We start from the raw sequence: 22,154 nt of genomic DNA, 5'->3' as shown, positions 1-22,154 counted from the left end.
ACAGAAAAATACCAAATGAAAATACAAAATACAGTCCTACCTTGGTTTACAACCATAATCCATTTCGGAGGTCCATTTGTAAACCAAAACAGGTTGTAACCCAAGGTTCGCTTTCGCCAATCAAAAAAAATTTGTTCGTAATCCAAAAAAAATGGGTTGTAATCCAAAAAGAGTTTGCAAACTGGGACAGGCACTTCCGGGTTTGACGTGTTTGTAATCCAAAACGTATGCAAGCCAGACTGTTTGTAAACCAAGGTACCAATGTACATAGTTAAGGCTTGTTCAACATGAGCTAAAATTTGGCTTATAAAACTGTTCTGCCTGGTAAATTGCTTACCATATTTTTATGAGCACAGAACAACTGCTGATCATAGGTAAGTACTGTACATAGAAAGATAGGTGCATGTATGTGTCTTCCATAATATTGATAATTAACCATTTCAGTCAGTTTAGGTTGCCTATGCCCACATACCTGGCAGTAAGATCTTATGCCTCAGATTAGACTGTTGGTGTGCTATTTTTGGAACCAAACTTGTAGCTATTCAAGTCCACATGAATATTTTATCATTTTGCTAAAATGCTCTTAAAAGTTTGCTAAATTAGTGCAGTCAATTCAACCTCATATCCTATCACGTCATTTATAGGAGCAGGATTGTGCAGTGAATTTTTTCTTTATTAACACACACATAAGCCTCCTGAGTGAAATTTGCCACATGTGCCATACTGCAGAGATTATTCAGAAAGTGAATCCTGACCTCATTATCCAAATATAAGAATATGTCCTCACCTGAGACGATAGCAAATTGCAGTCTATATGCATTCCCTTCCCCGTTTTATATCGCTGAAGAAGTCCAGCCATAATTGCACCATATGCATATAATCCTGTGGCAAGGTCAGTCATGGCTACTCCTGGCCTAACTGGCTCACCTTCCTAGAAGGGGGGGAAATAAGACAAAAGAAAAGCTGACATTTCAGTACTCTACACTCTATACCACAAACATTTTTCTCTAAATTTTGTAAAATGACTGCCACTGGCTACAGACTTGGCTTTGACTGGAAATATGCCAGCAAGTTATTTCAGTTTAAGGATTCTAAGAATGAAGGTGACCACAAGCATCTCAAGTGATCTGCTTGTTAACTGTGATTATGGATAATCCCACTTTTTTATTATTTTTCATTATTATCATTTGCTGAATGTGTTAGTCACTTTATTTTGCCCAGGGCAACCCAAAGCAACTTACAGACAGGGAGGCAGACACCCCCCCCACACACACACACAAAGATACATGAAAACCAATAGGAAAAAGAAATACAGTAAAAAATCCCACTCATTACTAAAATGCCACAGATACTTAATGGCCAAAGGCCTGGTTACAGAGGAAAGTTTTTTCCTTGTGCCTAAATCTATATAATGATGGCACCAGGTGAGTCTCCCTGGAAAGAGCATTCCACAACCAGGGAGCCACTGCGGAAAAGGCCCCCTCTCATGTTGCCACCCTGCAGACCTCTCGTGAAGGGAACACAGGAAGAGGGCCTCAGATGATGAGCACCCAGAGTAGAACTGGGTTAAATTCAGATTATTTTGGGTCCCTTCCAACTCATTATTCCATGATCTTCCACCCTCCAGCATGATGGCAATAAAGTTTCAGTTTCCAAGTGGAAACTCTCTAACTTTAACCATCTACATTCCTTAGGATTGGTTGACAAACACACCACAAATAATGCTTATTTACATCAAGTAGTGTTTAAAATGCTGGTAGCCAGACTTTTAAGTTACACAGAGCTCCATCGCAGTATGGTTGTTTGTAAGAATGAAAATAATCATACAGTTAATAATAATTTGCTTACACAGCACCAATGGGCATAGCATGTAATTAAACCAGACGACGACGATGGATCTCTGTCTCCAAGAGTTTACAATCTAAATGTTCACAAACAGAGGAGGTAACAGAGGCAAAGGAGAGGTGAAGGCCACAGATAATGAATGGGAGTGTGTCTCAAAGCCCCACTGAACTCAGTGCGGTTTACCTCTGGGTAGCAGTACATAGGAATTGCACTATAAATGTAGTTACACACATTTAATGTTTCTTTAGGGATGAGAACCATAGGATTAGGCTAAATATTTTGTGGGGAAGTTGATCTGTATTTAGCTTCATCATCTGACACCCAACTCATCATGATGGAAGTCAGATTCAGAAGCCAATTTCTTATTAGTTTCAGCCTCTCTTTGCTAAACAATGGCACATATGGAGGCAAAGTCCAGCGCAACATGGGAAGCCATGAGGGTTTGGATTAGACCACTCAAAATTGCTTCCAGCACACAGAATCATTCAGGTTATGTTTCTGTGAGTTATTTTAAAATGGCCACATGCCAGACAAAAGCATCTGCATCAGTTAGGTCATCTTCTTCATAATTAAGCAAGATCAATAATCCTTAAAAAGAGCTCATGCTGTGCTAACATTTCAAACCAGTTAGGCACCCTATGGAGTAAACTATTATAGGTTAATGTGCCCATGTATTCAGAGTCTCCTAGTACATACAACAAATACAATTAAAAAGAAGCTGAAAAGGTACCATAAGAAACTGCAGACTTGGAAACTGTTAGTAATTTTCTCTTTTAGATTTATTATGTTCTCTGAATGTGCCACCATTTTTTCTTATTCAGGCATTTTAGACCCTACTGCTTTGGCTTTAATCTTTTTCCAAATGTGTTGGCTGGAGATCAAAGCTTTGCAGGAGAAGTTTGATAACCAAATGATAATACCAGATGCATCATCATCATCTGTATTTTACCTAAAAGTCTGATCCAACTCAATAGGGATCAATTCAAGTTGAAACCCATTCAGAGCGGCCCACAATTTGTAACCATATAGAAAAGTCCCCTGCCGTGGCAATATTACAATTTAAATGCACAGCAATTAGAAGGGAGGGATATGTAGAATTGTCTTACTGATAATTGTTTTCCTTTATGGTTTATGATTGGAAAATATTCTAGTAGTTCTTCTATCTTGATGGTAAATAGTCTAATAGCCATGGTTATCCATGCTTTGATAGTTTCAAACGCAGTGTAAGGAGTCTCTATGGGTTTATATTGTATTTAAAAATGGGGTATCAGAGTTTTTAGGGGGCTAACCAGGTTGGGATAGCTGGAATAGCAGGCTTGTTGGTTTGTGAATGTCTTATGTAGATTTTTCAATTTCATTGTTCTGTATGGGACAATGACAATAAAGATTATCATATCATATAGCTCCCACCCTATTTTAACTACTGAAATGCTTTGTATGTCGAGCTGCTTTTAAAAATGTCCTGAAAACCAGAGTTGGTTCAAAACAGAACCACCAGTTTTAATTAAATTATGTCAGTGATTTATCAGCCGCACTGGCACCCAGTCCACTCCCAGACCCAATTAAAGATCTGGTTTTAACCTACAAAACCCTAAACACCTTAGGACAGGTTCCTTTAATAGTCATCTCCTCCTACCAGGTGCTTCCCCTCCCCCCACCAAATGAAGTCAGGGAGAGGGCCTTCTTAGTAGTGGCACTTAGGCTATGGAAGGAACTCAGCAGAGAGCCTTGTCTGGTCCCTTCTTATCACAGGGTTTTAAACTGTGTTTTAAACCTGGGCCATAAATGATTTTATGCTGCCTCTATGCAAGGACGGTTGAGTTATTGGTTCTTAATGATGACTATATACAGTGGTACCTCAGGTTCCATACGCTTCAGGTTACAGACTCCGCTAACCCAGAAATAGTACCTCGGGTTAAGAACTTTGCTTCAGGATGAGAACAGAAATCGGGCTGCGGCGGCGCGGCGGCAGCAGGAGGCCCCATTAGCTAAAGTGGTGCTTCAGGTTAAGAACAGTTTCAGGTTAAGAACAGACCTCCGGAATGAATTAAGTTCTTAACCCGAGGTACCACTGCATTGCATATTTTATTGCACAGCCCAGGGGGAAATTGTATATGGGGAGCTACTTAAAGCATTTTTATCCCTTTCTTCAGCCAAAAGAAGCCAAAAAAGTGCCTTATAAATGTCAGTGATAAGAGAGTGCCTGCCTACAATCTAAAATATTGTTGTTGTTATTCTTTATTACTGTTGTTAATGCTTTATAACTTTTCATTTTTGGTTAAAACCATCAAAACCCTATAAAATTAATAGGGTTTTATGGTGCTTCCCAGGATGTTTTGCAGGACACAGAATGGGCTCAGCTTTTCCACTGTTTAGAACTTCACATTATTTTCTTAAATTTAAAACATAATCAGCAATCAGTTCTATACTTACATAAGCTACATTTTTAAACTTTTGATTTATTCCATTTTCGTATTTTTGCAAACAAATCAGAGAGAAGAACTTCTTCCAATAAACAAATAATCCAAACTTCCATTTTTTAAACAACTTTGTATCTGTCAAATCAGAATTACTAGTCACAACACATAACTAAAATTTCTTACTCACATCTCTCCTTGCAGAAAGAAAAAGGAGCTGCTGAAATCTTCAGAACAAGTGAGATGTAATAGTATTTCACATTTTTATATGTTTTCACTGTGTTCAAAGAGCTGAGCATATGTTACTCTAACAATCCTTCCATCAGCCCCGTATTGAGGGCTTAAGCTGAGGGATGGCACCTTGCATAAATGAAGGAGTTAATGGGCAAGCCTACATTCAAACCTGGCTCCCACCTGTCTTGCTGAGGGAGAATGAATCCCCCCAAACAGCCCCATATCAACTCAGGGGCCCGGACTGTTGAGAGGCTGAGAGAGCAAAAACTGACAACTGTGTGGGAGGGAGAAATACTTTTATATATTAAATTGATTCTTCCCATGGTTGTACTTGACGTAGCCAGAAAGACATTGGCCATGCACAACAGAGCGGCATTGGCAGAGTCAGGGTAACCCTGAGGGCTGCAGAACATCTGAAGGGGGGGGGCTAAGGAAAGTGAGAAACTGAAATATACTCGGAGTTGGGTGTGAATTTCATGCTCTTTATTCAGCTCATAGTAGCAATGAATGAAACTTTTCCCAAAACATCTAACTATATATACACAATGGGCCCTGCGTGATTGGCTAATTCTGGGCTGCTCCAGTAGGCCAATCAGGTTGCTGAGTCACTTCATCCAGGAGCCTGATTGGCTGCTCCTACAGGCCAATCAGGTCACTGATTCACTTCCACCTGGAGCTGGATTGGGTGGCTCCTGTGGACCAATCAGATTGCTGCATTCTGGATCCTATTGTTCTAGGATTCAACTCAGTACATAACAGAAACTTTCCAAACAGCCCCATAAAAACTGAATGGCACAAAAAGGGGGAGAGACTGGGAAGGGGAGAAATGTCAACCAGGAGGAGAGGGAAGAGAATGGAGTGGCTGGAACAAAGGGAAATGCAGCTACACAGAGTAGAAAGAACCACTTTCAGTTTCACAATGAGGTCTTATTTTCAAATGTCCCCAAGGAGAAGCGAGAACCAGCAAGAGAAATCCACAGAGAACTGGATTTCACTTTATAGCTGGGATGGGCACCACTCCGGAAACCCCCCAAAGAGAATAGTTCCTGATCTTTCTCAGTTCGTATTTACTGCAAAACGTTTTTAAAAAGTAGCCCTGCTAATGCAAATTTCAAAGCAAACACCATTCATTACCCCAAAACTGCAGGATGGAAGGGTTGATGCTGGGACAGTTTTTTTTTACCATAGCTCTGTGGTGCAGTTCACACAGAATACCACAGCGCAGACTCGTATGTTGTCTACACACCAGACCTTTGTCCAGTGCTACAGGCAACCCCCATTTTGCACAAGAGTTGTGTTTCTGGCCCCTGTGTACATTGGTAGACTGTGCATAAGCTCGCTTTGCCCCATTCCATCCCCTCCTGGTCCAAAAGGACCCACACATTGGCAGTCACATGTCAATTAACACATGCAAGATGGTTGCTGCCTGTATTAAACCCCTACTGCAGGTCGTGGGGTTAGCCCGGAACTCAAAGAGCACTATACGGCAATCCTGCAACGTAGTTTACTGTATAACACCCAACTGCAAGTACAAAAGCCAGGCTGAGAGACAGTAGCTTCAGTGGCCCTGCAAAATTGTAGGCCAGAGGTGAGACATGGATTGTCGTCTCTGACCTCACAGAAGGCCAAACCAAGCATCGTTCTGCCCAGACACTGAGGTCCAGCACCAAGGGCCATCTGGCGGTTCCCTCGCTACGAGAAGCCAAGTTACAGGGAACCAGGCAGAGGGCCTTCTTGGTACAGTGGTGCCCCGCAAGACGAACGCCTCGGAAGACGAAAAACTCGCTAGACGAAGGAGTTTTTCGTTTTCTTAGCCGCTTCGCAAGACACATCTCCCTATGGGCTTGCTTCGCAAAACGAAGCTTGCCCCGCAAGCTCCGGGGATAGCGGGGAAGACGCGCTGCTGTCCCCGGAGACTGCGGGGCAGGCAACGGGGAGAAGCAATCTTCTCCCCGCCGCCCCTTGCTTTAAACAGGTCCGGGGACAGAGGGGAAGGCGCGCGGCGCTTCCCCTCTGTCCCCGGACGGTCTCCATAGGAACGCATTGATTGATTTTCAATGCATTCCTATGGGAAACCGTGCTTCGCAAGACGAATAACTCGCAAGAAGAAAAAACTTGCGGAACGAATTAATTTCGTCTTGCGAGGCACCACTGTAGTGGCACCCGCCCTGTGGACCGCCCTCCCACCAGATGTCAAAGAGAAAAATAACTACCAAACTTTTAGAAGACATCTGAAGGCAGCCCTGTTTAGGGAAGCTTTTAATGTTTAATAGGTTATTGTATTTTAGTGTTCTGTTGGAAGCTGCCCAGAGTGGCTGGGGAAACCCAGCCAGATGGGCGGGGTATAAATAAATTATTATTATTATTATTATTATTATTATTATTATTATTATTATTATTAAATAGCATGGAGAAATCTCATACTCAATTGTCTTCCATGTGTACCAGTAACGTAAAGGTAAAGGGACCCCCCCCCTGACCATTAGGTCCAGTCCAGATGCGGCGCTCATCTCACTTTATTGGCTGAGGGAGCCAGTGTACAGCTTCCGGGTCATGTGGCCAGCATGACTAAGCCGCTTCTGGCGAACCAGAGCAGTGCACGGAAACGCCGTTTACCTTCCCGCCAGAGCGGTACCTATTTATCTACTTGCACTTTGACGTGCTTTCGAACTGTTAGGTTGGCAGGAGCATGGACCGAGCAACGGGAGCTCACCCTGTCGCGGGGATTCGAACTGCCAACCTTCTGATCGGCAAGTCCTAGGCTCTGTGGTTTAACCCACAGTGCCACCCGTGTCCCATGTGTACCAGTAGCACTTCCCAAATATTCAAAACCTAAAAAACAATCAATAAATGTGGCACATGAAGACCAACCTTTGAACTAGGACTCTGGTCTTTAATGCTAACTTTTTAAGCACCCTAAATCACAGGCCCACACCTGTAACACACCTGAGCGCCAGGGATACTGCAACATTTTGTTGCAGGGACCCACTTGTTCTTTCTTGAAATCAACCTGAAATCAAGGCAATGTTTTAGACTCTTGAGGAGGAGGCCCTGACAGAATGCCAAGATGATTCTTAACTACACCGTATCTTATTTCCACTGTTTCCCACTTCCTAAATCTCATTAATTCTGTCCATTACTGCAAACCATGCAATGCTGACGTTTTGAATTACAGCAAAAGCACTGTGCTTCACTTGTGTTAGCATACCTGGGGACCTGTGATATGCAAGAGGCCTGAAACTGCAGCTGCGACAGAGTCATAGCCTGCTCGTTGAAACTTCGGACCAGTTTGACCATAGCCTAAAAAGAGAGAGAAAACAAACTTAAGAAGAACGTACAGGGCAAGTGGTAGTGACTAACCTTTTTGGCAAATCAAGATGGTGTGCTAAATAAGTTAAGAGGGAAACGCTTTTCTATCAAGTTTCCCATTTTGAAATTAGTAGATTTCCTAGGCAAGCAGGCATTCCATTTGGCTACTGTTATCAATGAAAGCACATTGCTTTGCAACTAATAGAGCCATTATGCAACTTAAAGCACAACACAAAACCTTAGACCATCCAGTCCACAAGCCTCTTGTGCTGCTAAATTATATCTACTTAAGAGACAACATTTCATCCGGCTTCCTATGTACACATGCAAGAATATCATGATGTATATGAAAGGAGGTCCCACTCATGCATAGGGTTAGGCTGCAGGAAGCTTTCAAAGCTTTCCAGAAGCAAATAATAATAATCACTGGGACAAAGCAGCATTTCCCCCAAGAGATAGAAAGTAAAGTCCATGCTATTTGATATTCATAATCAGAAGTCGAAAGTATGAGATCATGCTAGACTACCAGCACATTCTGGTACAAATGCTGCAAAAAGGAATAAAGAATATCTATATATTTGCATAAAATCTGCATACACTAATTTCTATTTTAAAATGGTTGCTGTGATTTAAATAGCTGCTCTTCCAGTTGCTGCTTCTATGCATTTTAAAGGAACAAGCAGCAAAATAAATGTACACACCCCTCACAACTAATATATGTAATGCACATAAATTTTATGCCCTGGTACAAAGTACGTATTGTTGTATGGAGCTCCTCCAACGACCTACACAGAGAGAACACAGGCGCAGGGCATCACCACAGATTTAATCCAGAAAACTAGATCTCTCCACTTAATGACGAATTAATAAGAAACACCTTTAGACTTCTTGTTCTGCCGAATATCAGTTTTATCCGTTATGAACAACCAACATCTTTATTTAATAAAGATTAATGAACTAAGCAAAGAAACATGAGCAATGCTCTAGCATGAGAAAAACCAAACTTAAAGTGAGGCACTGCATGCATCTTTATAATTATAGGGCTGCCAAATATGCTAGAATAAAATATTGAGCCTAGAAAATGCCTGTCACATGTTGAGCATCATGTACCAAACAAGCAGACCTATGTGCTATTGAACAAGCGCAAGCCAAACGATCTAAGCTTCAGAGATGGCTTGTGACAATTTTTAAATTATTATTATTAAAGATTTTCTGGGGTTAAAAAAGTACATCACATTTTCAGATCAGTTATATTTGACGTGAGACTTTAATTTGGGTGTATTTTATCTATGCACTCCATATTCAGCCTATTTTAAATTGCCACGTCTCTACTTTGTAATATTGTTCCTCAGAGAGTTGGTGCCATGCCCCCCCTTACATACAAAACATTATTTGTAGCCTTAATTGCCTTCTCGTGTTCTAAACAATAAACTGAATACAAAATTTTATTTATTTAAAAAAAATTATATGCCGCTTAACTACAGTAGACTATAAGCAATGTACAAAGTTAGAATACACACAAAAAACAGTTAAAACTGAAAGAAATTTTCAATTAAAATACCTGCTGGAATCATCTTTTTAAAAAGTATTCCATCTGTTCTTCCTCCTTGTGGACCATGCAAGAAACTCTGCAGTTGTCATTTTAAAATTATGGGTTGGTTTCCATTACAGTGGTACCTTGGTTTACGAACTTAATCCATTCCGGAACTCCATTCTTAAACCAAAGCGTCCTTAAACCAAGGTGTGCTTTCCCTTAGCAGCGGGGGACTCCATTTACAAATGGAACACACTCAGCAGGAAGCAAAACATATTCTGCTCTCAAGGCAAAGTTCACAAACCAAAACACCTACTTCCGGGTTTGCAGCATTCTTAATCCAAGTTGTTCATAAACTAAGCTGTTCTTGAACCAAGGTACCACTGTACAGTCATGGGGAAAAGAAAGTGCACCCTCTTTGAATTCTGTGATTTTACATATGAAGACATAACAACAATCATCTGTTCCTTAGCAGGTCTTAAAATTAGGTAGATACAACCTCAGATGAACAACCACACATGACATACTGCATTGTGTCATCATTTATTTAACAGAAATAAAGCCAAAATGGAAAAGCAATGTGTGAAAAACTAAGTACATTATTATTCAATAGCTTGTTGAACCACCTAAAGCAGCAATAACTTGAAGTAATCGTTTTCTATAGGACTTTTAACTTGAAGTAATTGTTTTCTATAGGACTTCTATGGAAGCACACAATTTCTCCATTTTATTTCTGTTAAATAAATCATGACACTGTGTAATATTCTATTCTATTCTATTCTGCTCTGGTCAGACCTCACCTGGAGTACTGTGTCCAGTTCTGGGCACCACAGTTCAAGAAGGACACTGACAAACTGCAACGTGTCCAGAGGAGGGCAACCAAAATGGTCAAAGGCCTGGAAACGATGCCTTATGAGGAACGGCTAAGGGAGCTGGGCATGTTTAGCCTGGAGAAGAGGAGGTTAAGGGGTGATATGATAGCCATGTTCAAATATATAAAAGGATGTCACATAGAGGAGGGAGAAAGGTTGTTTTCTGCTGCTCCAGAGAAGCGGACACGGAGCAATGGTTCCAAACTACAAGAAAAAAGATTCCACCTAAACATTAGGAGGAACTTCCTGACAGTGAGAGCTGTTCGACAGTGGAATTTGCTGCCAAGGAGTGTGGTGGAGTCTCCTTCTTTGGAGGTCTTTAAGCAGAGGCTTGACAACCATATGTCAGGAGTGCTCTGATGGTGTTTCCTGCTTGGCAGGGGGTTGGACTCGATGGCCCTTGTGGTCTCTTCCAACTCTATGATTCTATGATTCTATGATTCTATAATATGTCATTTGATGTTCTTTATCTGAGGTTGTATTTACCAAATTTTAAGACCTGTCTAAACCACTGAGCCTAGGGCTTGCTGATCGGAAGGTCAGCGTTTCAAATCCCTGCAACGGGGTGAGCTCCTGTTGCTTGGTCCCTGCTCCTGCCAACCTAGCAGTTCGAAAGCACATCCAAGTGCAAGTAGATAAATAGGTACAGCTGTGGCGGGAAGGTAAACGGCGTTTCCATACGCTGTTCTGGTTTCGCCAGAAGCAGCTTAGTCATGCTGGCCACATGACCCAGAAAAACTGTCTGCAGACAAACGCCGGCTCCCTTGGCCTGTAAAGCGAGATGAATGGCGCAAGCCCAGAGTCGTTCACGACTAGACTTAAGTGTCAGGGGTCCTTTACCTTTTTAAGGAACAGATGATTGTTATTATGTCTTCATATGTAAAACCACAGAAGTCAAAGAGGGTGCACTTTCTTTTTCCCAGGACTGCAAGTTCTAAGTAGATTCCTGAAGTTAGGCGGTCAAATCTATTGTGGGGTCTCAGTTTCCCATTAAAAACAACTCAGAAGGACAAATCCAAAGCCTGCCAAACTAAAAAAGCAACCAAGCTGCAATCAAAGATGGAGCCGTCCAAACCTCATGGGGAAGGTGTTCCATAACACTGGTGCAGCCACCAAGAAGGCCCTATTTTGTGTTCCAAGCCATCTCATTTCCACCGTAGGTGGGACAAAGGGTGGCCTCCTCACTAGATCTTAATGAACAGGCAGCTGTGAGGTGCCAGCTTCTCGGGTATCCTACGCACAAACTATTTAGGGGCTCTAAATCCTGTTCTTGTCTTCCTTTCTATATTTAAAGGTAAAGGGGCCCCTGACCATTAGGTCCAGTCGTGGACGACTCTGGGGTTGCGGCGGTCATCTCGTTTTATTGGCTGAGGCAGCCGGCGTACAGCTTCTGGGTCATGCGGCCAGCATGCCGCTTCTGGCGAACCAGAGCAGCGCACAGAAACACCGTTTACCTTCCTGCCAGAGCGGTACCTATTTATCTACTTGCACTTCGTGCTTTCAAACTGCTGGGTTGGCAGGAGCAGGGACTGAGCAACGGGAGCTCACCCCATCGTGAGGATTTGAACCACCGACCTTCCGATCAGCAAGCCCTAGGCTCTGTAGTTTAACCCACAGCGCCACCCGCGTCCCATTTCTATATTTAGGGGAGGTATTAATAAATCCCTAGTACATAATGTATTGATAGCAAAACTGCTTGTGGCAGCAGGCTATAAATTACATGTCACTTGAAGAAGTCTAATCATTTGTCTGTAACTTCTCCTTTTTCTGTTGACCTCAACAGCTTTTTTATGTGTACACTACAAAGGTTCCGCACTACTGTGTTGTTACTATTCTTTTTTTAAAATTCAAGGGAGGAGGAGGAGCAGGAGAAAGACGCAACTCTCTGAACTGTGCCCTGAAACTAATAAGCCACACAAGTGTACCAGAGAACTTGTTAACATGATCCAAAGACTCTAAAGAGTGAGCTGGAGTAATCTAACTGGGGCACCTGTTGCTATAGACAGAATAGACATCCTCGGGGATAGATGCAGCTGGTGCCCAACTAAACTGGGCAAAGGCATAATTCCCACTATGTAGGCAGGAACAAGCCTGAATGCAGAAGGAAGCCCAAATGGCAAGCCTGATTCTTCAATTAATTTGCCTCTCCACAAGACAAGCAATTACCTGTTTCACAAAACGGCCTCTGTTTAAGTCTTTCCCTTTCTCACCTTATTTTCTTTTTCTCGGGGGGGGGGGGGTGACTTAGATCGCAAAGTCTTATCTATGTGTTTTTTTCCACTCAAAACTCTTCCAGTTGATAAAACTTTTATTGGTGGAACTCCTGAAACAGAGCATAGGCTGCACCAAGGCTTCTCGGCTGCTTTTCAAGTCCCCTCCAAAATGTATGCATCAGAAACTGATTCTGCTTATCATCAGAAATATCAAAGCACATTTGGTTTCTAGTAACCCTAAGAAATAGCATCTATATTAAAGGCCACTGCAGCAGCCAAGCAAGTTAGCTCCTTAGCAGAACAGGAATGTTGTTTATCTCTCTCTGCCAATATGCATTACCAGATGTACAGTTTCATTTAACACTGAAAAGGAGCAAAGCAATTTGAGGAACAAAAGCAGCAGGGTATGATTCAGAATTCATTCATCTTTAATTCCCATACCATCCTTGTTTGTTGGCAATGAAAACACACACTATTTATTTAAAGTTTAGAAAAGCAATGCCCTGTTCGTTTTTCAAAATAAACTAAATTTTCTGTGTCTTCCATTTCTCAGGTACATAATTCTGCACACCGCATAACTTTACTGCAAGTTGGAAAATAACACATATAGAATCTGCTTTCTATTGCGTATTGGGTCATCTGCATGAAAGCCATTTAAACCCTCAAAATGTAGACTTTAAATAGCCGTAAATGCAGAAAATAATTTTGTTTCTTGAAAATCAAGTTGCTTCCCACTTGCAGGTACTGAGAAATCATTCTTTGTTGGGATACCAGCCATGGTTTTGTTTGATTTCCAGATAATTGATTAGAATGATGTCAATTAAAAGGGGGCAGTAAAATTGGTGTAGAGGACTGGATGTGTTATTGCCTGTGCAGGCTTTCTTCACTACAGCTCCCCACTGAGTGTTCTTGCTCATGTTTAAGCATCATGACAGGAGGACAACCCAGGTCAGGATCACATGGTTCAGCTAAAGACCAGTCCCACACCAAGTTGCCCCAAAACTGTTAGGTGCTGCCAAACCGGGCCCATACACCCTGACCTTCCCCTCTTCCTAGAAGGCACTCTGTCCATGTCTATCACCATCAAGAATTCCTGGCTTCCCAAGTGCAGCTCTGCTCTCTCCACCTCCAACCATTTCCACCCACCTGTATGTCATGAGAAAGAAATTAAATTTTAAAAAGCTGTTTCATCCCCTAACGAAAAGATACCTGAAAGAAGACAAAAAAGCCTGATGACATGCAAGTCCTCAGACAATCCAGAATTACATGGCAAGAAATCATTTTAGGCTCTTGGAGATAGCACTGGATGAGTACTTCTTTGCCCCATGTCACCTGTATTATGGGATGCCACAGGGCACTCTCTTGTCTTGAATGCTATTTATCATCTATGTGAAGCAGTTGGGAGTGGCCATCAGGAGACACAGAGCGAGATGTCATTACAGTGGTACCTCAATTTAAGGACTGTCCTATTTAAGAACGATTCAGTTTACAAACTCCACAAAACCGGAAGTAGTGTCCCGGTTTGCAAACTTTACCTCGGTCTAAGAACAGAATCTGAACGGTGGAAGGGCACTGGCAGCGGGAGGCCTCATTGGGGAAAGCTCACCTCAGTTTAAGAACGGTTTCAGTTTAAGAACGGACTTCCGGAACAGATAAAGTTTGTAAACCGAGATACCACCGTAGTACACTGATGATACTAACAAATAAGGCCAAGTTACATGAGAGACTGCCTTATTACTTATTTATGTGGTAGTTCACTGGGTTCTGCAGAAGTTTCTCCTTAGAGTCCCCAAAACAACAAAACCCAGCTCCACAGCATCTCAGAGCAGGACTCTCCATGTGGCTACTCCTGTTCTGTGGAATATCACCCCTGTTGAGATATGACAGGTGCCTATTATCTGCACTTTCCAGAAGCAATCAAAGACATGGAGCTTCTAACAGCCCAAGAAGATGGGTTGAGCTTTCATAGCTAATGATGAGAGGTGCCCCTCAAAAGGGCTATAAATCCAACTGGAGCTTTTGGAATGTAATGGCAAGCCTCGGAAGTAGAGTGATTCAGACCAAGGACCCCCATGGCGGCTCTTATTTTAAAACAGTTTTAAAAGTTGACCTTGAATCTAGTTGGGACCTTGGTGGATCTTTAACTGCAAATAGAACTGCCTGTTAGGTTATGATGTGCTTCTGCTTGATTATTTGTGCATAAAAATAATCACCTTTGGAAATTATCCTCCCTGCCTACCTAGAATGTGTTGGGAGATTCCATTCCATCTTTTGTTGCAGACATGGGATTGTTGCATGTCACATGTCTGTTTACATTCCAGCACAGACTGCTGGGTCCTGTTAGCGGAACTTCTACTCAGTGTATATTGCTTTTGTTTTTGAGTCTCTCTCCAAGAAAATGGCAAGGAGAGACGACATGTTTCTTTGTTCTGATTTATGTAAAATAAATTCGTAGTGGTAGTATGTATCCACAGCCTCAGCCTCTTCTGTTGTGCAGTTTTTACTCTGCTACGTATAGTGTGCTCAAGGCAGCAAGCTTGAGTCGCTGATTTGCATCGGAGCCAGAGGTAAATGAATCTCCTCAGCGTGAAGGCTGAAAGAGAGACGATCCAGCTGGGGGCTAGCCAGCTGGCCTTCCGACCCCCGGGTGCCGACATCGAGGTTATGGGCCCAGATCCGAGGCTTTACACTGGTGTAGGACTGCTGTTGGCTGCTGCAGCATTCCGGGAAGGAATGAAGTATGTGGATTTTATTTCGGCCGCACCAGCAAGAGACTTTTGAAGTCCGTGCCAGGCAATTAAAGCCGGCAGAAGAAGGCACTCCTGATTTACGAGCTGACAGATAAGAGACTGTAATTGACTGTTTTCCGGGGGTCGAAAGAATGCAGCACTACACCTGCACGCATCAGGAGTAGCTGCAACTTCCTCTCCACCTAGAGCAGAGTTTAGCAATATCTTTGCAAGAGACTCCCTAGACTCCCTACCCCATGTCTACCATCCTTCCCAATCTCATTACAAGTGAAGCCAGCTAGAGTGTCCAGCCAAAGGATAAGGAACCTGTGGTCATCCATATGTTGCTAAATCCCAACTGCCCTCAGCCCCAGCCAATGTGGCCCAATGGCCAGCGGTTCTGGGAGTTGCACTCCAACAACATCTGGAGAAGCACAGAGTACCAGTCCCTGAATTACAGCAACGTTCTGAGATTTGCTTGTGAGCAAACATGTTTAAGACTCCACTTTGTACATTTTGCCAGTACATCCTTGCAATTCTTCAGGGTTTACTTTCCGCAAGACCACACCAGTGGGCTGTTCAACTTCATGTTCCACCTTTGAAAAGTTCGGCTCTGTGCTTCAAGGGGGTCTGAAGAGGACGCTGATAATTGAAGGAAGTTGATGTAAGCTTTTTCCACTGGGGTTTAGAGTGTTCTAGCTAATGAAATACGGAAATGCATAGAATGAAAGAGGCTTGCTGATTTAACTAAGGTTGCCTGTTCGGCTGAGTTATCCAGATTACCTGAAGTTAAAAGCAGATTCAAATTTTCAAGCAGATACGTAACACTGATAATGCGACTTTCTTAAAGGCAAAGGATCTTCTGAGCATGATGTATTTCCTTTTCCCCCCATCCCGACACACAATTTTCTTTTCAACGTTGTTTCCATTAGGTGTGTCATCACTTTGAGATGACCCTCTAATGGTTGCCGCCTCTTCATAAATGGATCTACTTTCCTTCGCAGTTCAGTCTCTATTTAAAGCAGCCCGTACCAGCCATCCACAAAAGCACATTTTTTCTGTGCTTTACGTTAACTGGACAAACACAATAAACTTAAACCAACCTCAACCACCCAGCTGTCAGAACAGATCAAAGTAACGCTGCTTCTAAGATTACCCCCATCACTAACTAAGCCAACCTATGAGCAAGAACAGATGGACAGAGCCCTGAGAGCATCACCAAGCCGTAAGGATATTGGGACGCATCATGGCAATAGCAGCACCAGAGCAATCACCAGCGCAGGGGGCTATGTAGATTCAATCAGGATTGTTTAGATAAGAAATCCAAGTTTAGTAATCAAAATTTCCAAAAGGAGTTCATATTTGGGTTATCTACACATAAATTATTTTCTCACACAGGACCTTTGCTCTCTGAAATGCTACTTGGATTGTCAACAATCACCACCTTAACTCTTCGATTCCAAACACTCACTTTTGGGGTGGGGGGTTGCACTGAAAACAATTTAATTTGTTGATGTTGATGCAAATGTTGTTCTATTTTACAATTGTTTCAATCCTAAAATAAAAACACAATGCAGACAACCTTATATCGCTAAATCAGTTAGTATTCTTTAGTACTTCCCCTGGGGCCAGTGGCAGTGTCATGTTCTCAACCCTTTAACCTGGGCTAAGGGAGAAGAAATGGGATGTAAGATTACTTGGTCCTTCATCACAGGCCTCACCTTACATGAAAGTCACTCCTGCTAGACTTAACCAAGGTTAAGGGTTACATCAACGCTACCCATGACCATGGCTAATCCTAACCAAGGTGTGACAATAAATGCTGGAAATGTAAGGAGACAGAAGGTACTTTTTTTCACCTTTGGTGGACATGCCCAAGGACATGCCCAAGGCATTCTGGGAGATGATCTATAATGAAATGAAAAAGGTATTTAAATATACCTTTCTGAAGAAACCAGAGGCCTTACTTTTGGGCATGGTCGGCCAATTGGTGCCAAAGAAAGATAGAACGTTTTTTATGTATGCCACAACAGCAGCAAGAATACTTATTGCAAAGTATTGGAAGACGCAAGACCTACCTACCAGGGAAGAATGGCAGATGAAACTGATGGACTACATGGAAATGGTGGAAATGACCGGTAGAATCCGAGACCAGGGAGAAGAGTCGATGGAAGAAGATTGGAAAAATTTTAAAGTATATTTAAAAAAATATTGTAAAATTAATGAATGTTAGAAAGATGCTGGAGTGAATTTACATGGTCTTAGCAGAAAGGTTGTAAAGAATTAAGTTAAATTGGATTGTTAATGGGTTAAAGTGAAAAATTCAAGGTTAAATTGTGTTAAGATAAATTTATGGAACAAAATCTGAGAAAGAGGGAAAGGACTTGCTGAAACAATTATGAATTAGAATACAAAAAGGGAGGTGTGAGGAAGTCAAGGAAATAAGTACAGTGGTGCCTCGCAAGACGAAATTAATTCGTTCCGCAAGTCTCTTCGTCTTGCGAGTTTTTCGTCTTGTGATGCACGGTTTTCCATAGGAATGCATTGAAAATCAATTAATGCGTTCCTATGGAAACCGCCTTCCCCCGACCTCTTCTGGCGGGCGGCATTTTAAAATCGCCCGGGACAGCGGAGGACTTCTCCGCTGTCCGGGCGATTTAAAAGCCCCTGGGAAGGCAAGCAGGGGGGACAAAGACTTTTGCCCCCCGCCTGCCTTCAGAAGAGGTCCAGGACAGGCTTCGCGGACCTCTCCGCAAGCAGCGGGAGCGCTCCTTGCGGAGAGTTGCCAGCGCGCCCAGGCTTCGCGGCCCCGCCGCCCGGCTTCGGGACATCGTTCCGATGCCGGGCAGCGGGGGGAGACTTTCCCGCCCCGCCGCTCGGCTTCGGGACATCGTTCCGATGCCGGGCGGCGGGGGGAGACTTTCCCGCCCCGCCGCTCGGCTTCGGGACATCGTTCCGATGCCGGGCGGCGGGGGGAGGCGTTCCCGCCTCGCCGCCCGGCATCGGGGCATCCTTCCGAAGCCCGGCGGCGGGAGGAGGTGTCCCCGCCCCGCCGCCAGGCTTCGGAGGAGGTCCGAGGACAGCGGGGAAGACGAGCTGCGCTTCCCCACTGTCCCGGAGATTTCCCTATGGGCTGTCGTCTTGCGAAGCAAGCCCATAGGGAAATTCGTCTTGCGAAGCGCCTCCAAAACGGAAAACCCTTTCGTCTAGCGGGTTTTCCGTCTTGCGAGGCGTTCGTCTTGCGGGGCACCACTGTAAATGAAGGATAAAGAAATGAAAATACTGGATGTTAGTGTTTTTTAAATGTTATTGTTATTGTTTAGTTGTATTGTGTGTTTTTTTCTCTTTTCAGTATTGTATCTTCTTTATAGTTTTGAAGTATTGTATTTTTTTTTCTCTTCTTATTATTATTGTCTGTTTTTCTTTTATTTGTAATTGTTAAACCTTAATAAATTTTTCTTGCATTAAATTTTTCTTGCATTAAATGAGGAATCCTGTCAGAAAGAATCCTTTTGGGCTGGCATAGTCTCTTGGGATAACCACAAACTTGGGAGGCATCAAAGCAGAAGTTGGACTAGACTTTTTGGCACCAACTATTCTCCCTACAGTGGCATCGCAGAGTCACAATGACGTCCCAATATGAGAAACCTTCAAAGCTGATACAATGAACAACAGATATGTGACAACAACTGTCTATATGAATAGGAAAATATCCAGACCAGAAGATATGCGTCAGAGAAGCTATATGTTGCAAAGACACAGGGAGTGAGGGGGAAATCTGTTGTCATACAGAGGAGTCCCTCTGGCTAGCAAAAACTTTTGTGAAGCAGCAACCAGACCACAAACTGAAACTGAAAGGTCAGAAACGGCACAAGGACAAAGAGAATGCTCCATAACACAAAGGAACCATGGACAAAAACAAGCGCTGTCCTGGCTTTGCTCTCCTACAACGGTGCTGCGATATCACAATGCTTTGTGGAGATGAAACAAGACCTAGACTTGTTAAAGGGCTACTAAACCCAAAAGCACCATAGGAGAAGGAAGCAATAAACACTTACACATGTGCTTAGCATTAGCTGCCTGGAGCTTCCCATAGATCTGCAGGAGGCCCATAGGTAGACGTGGAAACTGAAACAGGTACTTAAGCATCTGGACCAAAGATGACAATTTCGTTACCACTATTGTGCCATGTACACGAACTACTATTTTTAGTGGTTAACAAATGAAATGATTCATCATTTAATAACCAGCAGCTCCTTTGGAACAGCCAGGCTACTTCCTTGAGTTTTGTGAAATAGTTCACCAGCCCCGATAGTCTTTCTCAGGAAAGAGAGGGATCATTTACTCACGTGACAATGTTACAGGATCCAACCAAGGCCCTCACACAAGCACCTCTGCAGCACCATAACCATTCTTGCATTTGCAGCCTGATTGGCACCTCCAAGTGAAGGATGTTCACACACAGGCATTTGTATGTAAACCAGAGTTCAACGCAGTCTTTGCCAACCTGGTGCCCACCATAGGCTGTTGGACTACATCTTCCTTTCAGCCCCAGCCTATATGAGCATCCCTGCTAGGCTGGTGGCAGTTTCAATCTAACAATAATTGGGGGGCATCAGTTTGGGGGAAGCTTGGTTTAGTGGTTAGTGGTTTGAAGCTGGCTTTTTTTGAAACTGACCAGTGTTTGCTTCAAATTGTGATCCACAGTCTACATGTAAAATTAAGGTGACTCTTTTGAAGTCCTTTCACGAGACTACGCAGGAGGGGAGACTGCAGAAGCTGCAGGCTTCAGGCAGACTTTTTGCTCGTGTACATAGTGCTTGAACTATGTGTTAGCGTACAATGAAGACATGGTCAGCGTGGTGATTTTGCATGATTAGAGCAGCCCAAAAGCAGCCTGTCAGTGTTTCAGACTGCCCCAGAAGTTCTCAAAAAAGAAGAACTTCTCAAAAAAGAAGTTCTCAAAAAACGATGCCTCAATATGAAAGCTGTCAGGTTTGCAGCTTCATCCGACCCCTACAGAGGCCTGGATTGTACAAACTGGGTTTCCTACGTGGCATCAACAGTTTTACAAGCTGCATCATGAGGAAGGGTAAGCCAGTTATTTCGTAAGAATCCAACATGGCGCTGGTAGGCAGAACTAGCGTTATGAGAAAAAAGCCAGATTCCAGCCTTGGCCTGAAAGCAGCGGGGGGAGTGGGGAATAAAATAAATTCCCCAGCTATTCTTCCAACTGGTTTTCAGGAAGGTGGGGCCAGAGAATGCTATGACTATTTCCACAACTAACCCTCCACTAACCAGAATGTAAATGAAAAATAAAAAGCAGATTTTTTAAAAAATGCCTTTCTTTCATTTCAAAATACCAGAGAAAACAAATAAAATTGCTGAATACTTTATCACTGAGGTGTAACGCAAGTTAAATACCTGTTATTGAACAGTAAACAATGTGAGGTGCAATCTTGTTAATGTCTTCATACCCCAGGCCCATCTCAGCCAGTTTCCCAGGGACATAATTCTCCACAAAAACATCACAAACAGCTGCAAGCTGGAAATAAAAAGGTGAGGATGAGTCAGACTCTTAATGAACTTCCAAAAGGTCAGCAACTTCACAATGTAATTTAATTTAAAATTTCAGTAAACAAGACAGTTCTAGCACTGCTGTGGTACCCAAGTCAAAAACCAAAAGAGCCTCGCTTAATTAAAATTTAAAATCCTGCACGAATGCTTTTTACACCCTAGGCAATTACACAGCAGACATGATGTCTGCCTTAGAGGGGCAGATTCTCCAGTAAAATATTCAATATGTCAGATGTAAGTTGCCACCATACGACTGTGGCAGTGAGTTGCCATAGGAGCTGTCTAGGCGTAGCAAGGGGCAAAACCCACATTGAAATTGTCAGTTACTGTTTCAGGAACAGGTGCAGAAGAAACAGAAACATCAATTTACTTTGTTTTGCTGATAAAGCTGGTGATATTGTCAAAACACTTCATATATAGGGTATCTTTTTCAATGGTGTGTTGGCTCTTGGAGATCTGAAATTCAAAGACCTGAAATAATCAGCTGAACCCTTAAACAAGACTGTCGTATGGGAGACCATTCTTCCCCGGCTGTGGTGTAGACGAGAGGGACAGGGTGGAAGGAACAGATAACAGCTTTAAGCATGAGGCTACAAGCACCTTCTATTTCCATATGCAGCTCTGGGGTTACACAACAGGTGCAAAAGTTCTTGGTCATTGCTAAAAGCAGGGATTGTGATTTTCAAGTTTGTATAACTCTTCTTGAGAGTGAAACTGAAGTTTCAGAGCATATATTCACAACTTCTGAAACGAAAACCTGTAGCCAAGTGCAGCGGCGTAGCGTGGGTTATCAGCACCCGGGGCAAGGCAAGTAATTTGCGCCCCCCAACCCGGGGCAAGGCAAATAATTTGCGCCCCCTAACCCGGGGCAAGGCAAGTACAGTAATTTACTCTCCCAAGCAGCAGCAGCAGCGAGGCTTCTCTCCTTAATTGATTCCCCCTCCACACCGCGTCGTTTCCTGGCTGCTCCCCCCCCCTTCCCCTCTCTCTCCTCCTCGCTCTGCTTGCCTTGCCCTGCCCTGCCTGAGGGCACCCTGAGGAGACTCCGCTCTCCTTTTTGACCAGGCGAGGTGGGAAAAAGGGGGGAAAGTCTCTTCCCGCCCCCTCGCCAGACTCCCTGCTCCGCTCGGCTCACTACCCAGGCGGCCAGTGGAAAGAGAGATGCAATTACCTCTCCCTCCGCTTCGCCAAGCTGTCAAAGCCCGGCAGCAGCGGCAACGGCAGCAGCAGGCGCAGCCAGACCCCCGCGAGCCAGCCAGCCCGCCCGCCCGCCCGGCTTCCTCTCCTTTTTTTGCCAGCGGCAGAAGGCTTTGCTCTCCCCCTTCTGCGACCTCCTCGCCAAGCCGAGCGAGCGCGGGCTCCCTAACCAGTGGATTTTAGTAGGGGCAGAGAGCTGCTAGTGCGAGTGCGCCCCTGCCCAAGTT

At 43.5% G+C, this 22,154-nt stretch overlaps 1 protein-coding gene across 6 annotated transcripts in view; it reads right to left on the bottom strand.

Annotated features, from left to right (window-relative positions):
- Positions 1-22,154, bottom strand: part of SUGCT (succinyl-CoA:glutarate-CoA transferase) — a 311,799-nt gene that overhangs the window by 269,053 nt on the left and 20,592 nt on the right. For all 6 annotated transcript variants that reach the window (XM_081834820.1, XM_081834818.1, XM_081834817.1 and 3 more), the window contains exons 6-8: positions 20,578-20,698; positions 7,705-7,796; positions 788-931 (exon numbers count right to left, since the gene is read on the bottom strand). In XM_081834820.1, coding sequence (XP_081690946.1) covers positions 788-931; positions 7,705-7,796; positions 20,578-20,698 — 357 coding nt within the window. The remainder of the gene's footprint in view (positions 1-787; positions 932-7,704; positions 7,797-20,577; positions 20,699-22,154) is intronic.

This window comes from Podarcis erhardii, assembly GCF_964252035.2.
Source record: "Podarcis erhardii genome assembly, chromosome: 12".
NCBI classification, from domain to species: Eukaryota; Metazoa; Chordata; class Lepidosauria; order Squamata; family Lacertidae; genus Podarcis; species Podarcis erhardii.
The sequence above is the reverse complement of the archived record's forward strand: the minus strand, read 5'-3'. Positions and strand labels throughout refer to the sequence as shown.